The sequence below is a fragment of the Malania oleifera genome, chromosome 8 (assembly GCF_029873635.1).
Source record: "Malania oleifera isolate guangnan ecotype guangnan chromosome 8, ASM2987363v1, whole genome shotgun sequence".
Classification (NCBI taxonomy): Eukaryota; Viridiplantae; Streptophyta; class Magnoliopsida; order Santalales; family Ximeniaceae; genus Malania; species Malania oleifera.
Window position 1 is genome coordinate 83,663,188 of NC_080424.1, and position 7,409 is coordinate 83,670,596.

The following is a 7,409-nucleotide window of genomic DNA, read 5'->3' on the forward strand; positions in this document are numbered from 1 at the left end:
CTAATGGATTTTGTGCTTATTTTTCGATTTTGGCATGGTTGTGCATGCGTGAAAAAAATTCACGACCGTTACGCCTGCTTCTCGTTACGTAACACCCGCGTCTCCCGCAACCCATGACACCCGCGACATTACCCGCTACCGCGATTTCGAACCATACTCACTAGATCTCCTTATTTAATGCCAATGTGTCTTGAGTATCTAATGTCCCAGCAACTTCTAATTACCCATAAGGACATTGAATTTAGATAAAATGTAATATAAAATTGTATTAAAATTTATTCAAATCCACCCAAATTCAAATCCAAAGTCCAAAATTCATGAACACTACCTATATTACTTTTCAACCCTTAGCAACCTCGAGATAACTAGAGACATGAGATTCCTTCTAAAAATTCATCATCTCCCCTCATCTAACTATTGTGCTTGTATGTGTATTCTTTGTAAGGTCTGTTAATATGGGGATGCTTTTGTAGCTGGTCTTAGTCCTCTCTTCCCCTCCTTTATCAGAATAATTGGTCAACATTTTAAGTTAGCCTAATAGCCTCTACTAAACTATATCTATTAATGGATGAGCATTATAATACAAATTACTCCTACAAAAAGGCACTCAACAACACAAAGCAATTGGACATGTTCTACATATTGAACACACCTTCTTAGGTGCATCACAACCAATTCAACATGGTAAAATATTATAATTGAAGAGATTCAGTGGCAGCGCATCAATGTTAGTGCAAATTTTCGTATACGATTTGAGCAATTGATGCGATTGATCAAAATTTATCATAAGATCAATACCTCGAGTAATACTAAGACACGGAATAATCAAAACCCATTGAAGTGTTTCTCTTCGGACTTGTCCCGGGGCTCAAGCATCGCATGATGGGACATTTTCTAATGAGATATCAAATAATTAAAATATCAAGATGAAAACACAAATTAACATGTTCCCATCATTGTATATACAAAGATAAGAAATTTTTTCAAGACTGGCAAAATTAGATGAAATATTTAGTTAGAAAGAGTAACTATTCAAAAGCCTTTCCTGTATTCCTTAGAAAATCGAAGTTTACGTTCATAAGTTTTGGTGATCCCCTCAATGCTGCACACTGCAGAGGGTTTGTATATGACATTGATGACTGACGAGCAATCTTAGCTCCATCAAGTTGGTCTTGTGATGTATCTCCAAACTTCACTTGTGAACTCCGGCAAATCTATGTCCTCGCATAAACACGCCAAAAATAAACCAAGACAGCTTATGTGATTTGTACTTGCCGATAATTAAATTTTTCGCCGATTCTACGATATTGTGTTGGGGGATTGCCCACGGCTGTCTAACACTATTTCAAATAACTCAGTATCAGACTCCTGGTCATAATCCGCTCCTTTGTTGTTCTTATTGCTATTACTGAGACTAGTTTTGGTTGTAGATCGATTGAGCCACTGCGAGTCGATTCTTCCCATGGAGAAAAGCTCTTTGCTGTCTTCATAGCCCAGAGCAGCAGCAGCAGCAGGGGAATTCACAAGAGGGCCAATGAAGCAGGGGTTCGGTGTCCGGTGCGCATTTGCTTGAGCGTATTTGAAGCTGCTTTGCCCAAAATTAACCAGAACCGTAATGTCGGTATTTGATGCAAGAGTTGGATAAAGAGGAGCACCAAATTCCTCAGACTTGCAATGGATTACTCTTACCACTTCTGAATCCACAGTGAAGAACACCTTTTTCTGGCTTGGATTGAACCCACAACCTATCACCTTGTCTCTCTGCCCCCATTCTGCCTTTTCTGATTCTAGCACAAGTTTAACTCCTGCAAGAGAGGGGGAGTCATGGGGAACGTTGCAGAAAGAAAATGAAGCTGAGAACTAGGAAATTAATAAAAGTGAAGGAAAATATATATATATATATATTCTATTCCTAAGGGTACCAAACACCAATAGCCCAATAAAACATGTGCGCTCTCATCTCCTCTGACAGGAAAGGATTCCCATCATTTGAGGGTCACGTCCTGGTATATGTGCCGCTAGACTTGACTGGTGCATTGGCCTAAGGTTGAAGCTGTGTAGGAATACATCAATGGCGGGCTTCAAATCCTAGCATCTACCATTTGAATAGAAAAAAGGAGGATTGGTGGACCCTTAATTATTGACCTTTCATCTGTGATCTGTGTAGGAACTGGTGGGTTCCCACGTCGCACTTTACCATCTCATGAACTGTGGACAATATTTAACTGTAAACTGCTATTTCAATTCACCTACAGATTTTGTCTGCTGTTTGAAAATGTCCCAAGAGCTATGTTTTTGCTTAATTTGTTCACAGTGGTTAAAAATTGTGACGACAATCAGAAGAGAGAATTTACCGTCAAGGAAGACACAACCATTGGAGTTAAATCCAATGGATCCTGGGTAGGTGCCGGGAAGTTTCAAAGGAAGAAAACCTCCCCCTGTTAGCCCCAACGAAAGCTGCACAACCTCACTCGCGCTGTCTTCCACATTACTAATCCTCAATTCTTCTAGCTGCTTTTCGCCATGACTACCGGAAAAATGAACTAAAGATTCCGAATTAACTTTGGAATTCTCCTGGATTAGCTTCGTCCTCTCCCCTTCTGCAGAACTATTTCTTGCCTCCTGATCGTTCTCTCCACGAGACAAGACCGTAATTTCAAAATAAGCTTCTTGAGGGAAGGCGGAATTCCCCAAGGGAGGACCCGGCAAAGGCAAAGCCGTTCTGACTACAGACACAGGAGCCGTAGAATGATTGATTGTGTTGACCCTTTTCAATCCGACCTTCTGCATGAAATCTGCCGATCCCGGACAGATTTCCCACCCTAACTCCGCCTCCGAATCTCTTCCGGGATCACCGGCAACGCACAAACCCAACAGCGTCGATCGGGCGGACGAAGACGATGACGAATAGCCAGTGAAAGCGAATTGAGACCATCCATGCTCGACGGCGTCGGTGACCAGAGAGGGGTAATCTGCCCAATTGAACAGAGGAGGTTTCCCCGAAACCCCGCGTCGGAAAACGTAATAATTCGCTCTCCTCTTGTTCTCTGGATCAAGTTGGTGTCGAAGACTCGCGTGTTGTTGAAGCTTCGCTATACCCACTTCCAAGCTCTCTGCTCCAGTCCTGTTCGCATCTGCGATTCCTCTGTGCTTTTTCCAACAGCATCGCCGGATAAACAAAGTCAGAAGGGCAACAAGAACTCCGACACATACCGCCGCCACCGTAAAATGAATCCATCCAACCATCCCTTCTCCTCAAATTAGCCACTCTCTCTCCCTCCCTCCCTCGTTCTCCAATGTTTATGCTATTGACTCTGTTTTTTGATGAATTGAAAAGGGTTGTCTAAGACATTTCTTTTCTCTGCGAAGAAAAGCGTATCGAAGGAGAAGAGACTGAGATTGTGACCAGAAAAAGATCGGAGGAGAGGGAAGCGTAGACTGAAGACCGGTTCAAGAAAGGCAAGCGTGGCGGATGACAACAGTGAAGCAGTAGCAAAGAAGGTAGCGTTGCTAATACTCAGTGGGGGCATTAACGTCTTCTCGGCGTCTCTCGTTAATTAATTTAGTACACCTTCCCTTTTCTAGATTTCTTCGTTCAAAAACGCGCTTTGTTAATGCCCCCTGTTTTACAGATAACAGAGGCGGGGGTTGCGCTGACGTTTGCGCGCATAAGCACTTCTAGAAAGCCAAAACAAAAGGACTTATTTTGAACATAAATAGTGTTGCATTAAGTGCTTAATTGGGACTGGCTTCTGCGAAGCGTCAGTTTATTGTTTGTATTTGGGAGTTACGAACTGTAGTTCTTTAAGAAAAAGAAGAGGAAATTTTTGAAAGCAATAAAAAAGAAATTGGACATGAGAAAAAAAGGGAAAGAATGGAGAATTTTGTGAAGAAAGTCTTTTAAGGGAACTTGTTAAGGTACCATTTTAATAAATATTATTATATTGTTTGACTTTAAATGTTTTAATTTCAATTTAATTGAATAATAATCTTTTTAAAATAGTAGTATTAACAAGGTCATCATGATTAATGACACTCATTAACAAGATTCAGAATAGGAAAAGGATTAAATGAAATCAAGGAATTTCTATATGGGGGGAAAATGGATATGTCATAAAAATTGAATTATTTCCTTTTTTTTCTTTTTTTACACAGCATTGAAGATGACCTAGAGTTACTAATTTTCCCAAATTGTTACCCAAAATAAAAGCATTTCCAAATAAGAGAGAGAGAGAGAGAGAGAGAGAGAGAGAGAGAGAGAGAGAGAGAGAATATTAATTATAATTATTATTGTTTTGTGGAGTGGTGGAATGCTGGTGCAGTGAGAAGAAGGTACGTGGGTGTGGGTTGGTTGGGGGGAGATTGGTAGCCACTAAGCACAGGGGAAGTACCAAAGCTTTATATGGGAGAGGTTTCTCCCATTCTGCATGCCACCACAGAAGTACCTAAAGGCGAATCCTTTAAGTCAACCCTTAAATACATTGTATTGTTGCCATCATTAGATGACAATCTATAATTCAACTCCGTAGTTCATACCCAGAAAAGTTTGGCTGCTTATTATGCCATTCATCATCTCCAACATTCTCTCATCACCCAAAAAAAAAAACATTCACTCAAACACTTGTGGGGATAGTGCATGTACCCAATTCCATGGCAATCCACCTTGGATTGGCTCGGTCACTTTTCTTTACCTTTTTTTATTCTAGTGGGTAGGTGGGTGGCTAGCTTGAGGAATGGGGTTGGGATGCAATTTGCCCCAATCTAATTGGATTATCCGTAGTGGCAAATGGCAGAGTGGAGAAACAGGTCTGTCTGAAATAATTGTGATAAATTAAACAATAATAGCAAGAGGGAAACTGCTGCCCCACTTGCTCATAATCTAAAGAAAGACTTACATATCACGAAAGGAAGCAGAAACATTTTCTCCCAATACACTAAAAGCAGAAACATTTTCTCCCATACACTAAAATTATTTTGCATAAATAATATGATCTTCACATAAGTTTAAGCATAAGTTTTAAGTGACACAGTTTTAGAGAAGAAGGCATAATATTTTTGTAGCATCTAAAATTTTCTTTTCGAATAACCCATTACCCAAAGACAAGTTAAGAAACAAGTAATCCATTTAAACTTTTTGAGTATGGACTTCAATTTTATCCAAGTACACTGCTTAAACATATGAACTCAAATATTAACGAAACATTTTATAATTATTCTATTCTATATTTATTATGGATGGACTTTTTATATTTTTTATCATTGACATAATAAGTGTCTTCACAGTAATTGATAAATCTATAATCAAACCCTTTTGTTTTCTTTAAAAACCTCATTAAAAAAACAAAACATAAACTTTTGTGCACCTTTTTTTTTTGGTCATACAAAGAGTAATCAAATTGTCCAATCTCTTTGGGAGGTTCAAATTTGTGTCTTGAAATGGATGCAATGGTACCATCCATCATAAAGAGTGGGAATAACAAGGAAGAAACAGGGTGGGCAAGGGCAACAGAAAGATGGGGTGTGGCCTCCCAATGTTGTCATGTAGGAAACGAACTCTCTCTTTGGCCTGCCCCCTAACCAATAACAAAAGACATCTTAATAAAGGAAAAGAGAAAGTAAAAGAAGGAAAAGGTGAAACAACCATCCGGCATTAAAAGGTTTCATCACCTCCCCAGGCATCAAAGCCAGAGCTCCTCTGTTCCACGTTTGTCTCTCTTCTCCCAGACAGAGTTCTCTCCCAAAAATGATTGGCAGTAGGGTTTTAGAATTCACAGGGATAAATGGGACATGACGAAATTGAACTGATATGTCACCGGAGACATCAACAATGCGTCAGCACTCTCAGTCCCACCCTGTGAGCTTCAGCCCATGAGTTACAGTTGTTGCTCTGGGCTTTGCCAGGGCTTTGAAAGGCAAAAACTAAAATCTTGAGATCTTAAACCTGGATTTCGAAAAAATTTAATATAAAATTATACTAAAATTTATTTAAATTTATCCAAATTCAAATTTAATGTTCAAAATTCATGCTCCCCATTACTTGTCAATAATATTTATTATTAGGCATGAACTTAATTTTTGTACTTATTTACATGGAAAAAAGTGACAATATCCCAAGGATTATTATTATTAATAGGTAAGTCTCTTTCCCCACGCTTTCATATAAAAATTTTGATTGCAGAATGAGTAGAATGGTTGACCTGTGAGTTATTGTAACCCATTTGTTCAAAATGGGGAGGGAGGTCAAAATTAAATAATAAGCAAAGGGCTGCAAACGATAATATATTTAATCATGGCTTCTAGATTGACTGTGGCTGGCTAGTTTGCTGATTTCAAATTCAGAGGTGGAGATGTCTGGATAGACAAGTCAGACCGCATCATATATTTCAGTGTCATGTCTCGCAATAATTAATGAGAAATTCCTTTCATTTTTAAAGAAAAGAAGAGTCAAAATTGACATAATTTCATTGAGTTGGACCTTCTCGGACATACAGAACGAATGAACGCATATAACCAACCACTGAACGTATCTTTTAATTGGGACAAAGGGAGCTGAAACTTGAAAGAGGGTTGTCAACCTTATTACTTTTTTTTATAGGCATATGCCAGTTGAGTGAGTCGATCGATTTCATAATTAACTAATTCTAGTGCATAGAATTGTTTATTGGAACGAATTATGTATTCAACAAGCACCCTGGGAGATTTAGAGTGTGCTTATTTAATCATCTTTTTTATTTGTTTTATACGAAGGTCAAATTTATGATTTATTTTAAAATAATGTGATTGTAAAGTGAATTTAAGAAGTACGGTAAAAAATAATATACGTAACAAAAAGAATTTTACGGAATTTTAGTTTTGGAGAATGTGCACCCACTAACACCCCCTTTTCGGACCGAGAGGAAACTTAATATGTGAATTTTAATGATTTCGGTCCTAAAGTTGGGTCACCATATAAGTGAGCGTAAGGAATAAGAATTCAAGATATACTTTATCTTAAATTCTGTTAAAGTGTCAAACCACCAAACAGCATGGTAAGGTATACTTCACCATGTGATCAACTTCAAGAGGCGCACGATTAGTCACGTGAACCGTAAAACGGACACGTGGATACTCGGTGCGTAATCCAAAAAGGTATACTTCACCTTATCCACTAAGCATGTTTGGAGTACAACATATTTACAACAAATGGTAACTAGGCCTGAGCAAATGCTTGAACTTGTTAGTAGAAACTAATTTTTCATTATATTTACATAATTATCAATAACAAAATAAAATCATGAAAACTAAATTTTGATTATATTTTCATGATTATCAATAACAAAATAATCTCATAAGGAACAATTTCGTGTAAAACAACATTTGTCGTCAATATGCTTGTTCTCTAAAAATACGATTCGAGTCAAATGAATGGC

The 7,409-nt window shown here is 38.3% G+C and overlaps 1 protein-coding gene across 1 annotated transcript; it reads right to left on the reverse strand.

The window, feature by feature from the left end:
- Nucleotides 1-898: 898 nt before the first annotated feature.
- LOC131162026 (uncharacterized) lies at nt 899-3,894 on the reverse strand. The gene is made up of 2 exons (XM_058118123.1): nt 2,355-3,894; nt 899-1,805 (listed from the first exon to the last, which is right to left on the reverse strand). Exons 1-2 carry the CDS (start codon nt 3,244-3,246, stop codon nt 1,300-1,302), a joined length of 1,398 nt encoding a protein of 465 aa, XP_057974106.1. The 5' UTR covers nt 3,247-3,894; the 3' UTR covers nt 899-1,299.
- Nucleotides 3,895-7,409: the final 3,515 nt, after the last annotated feature.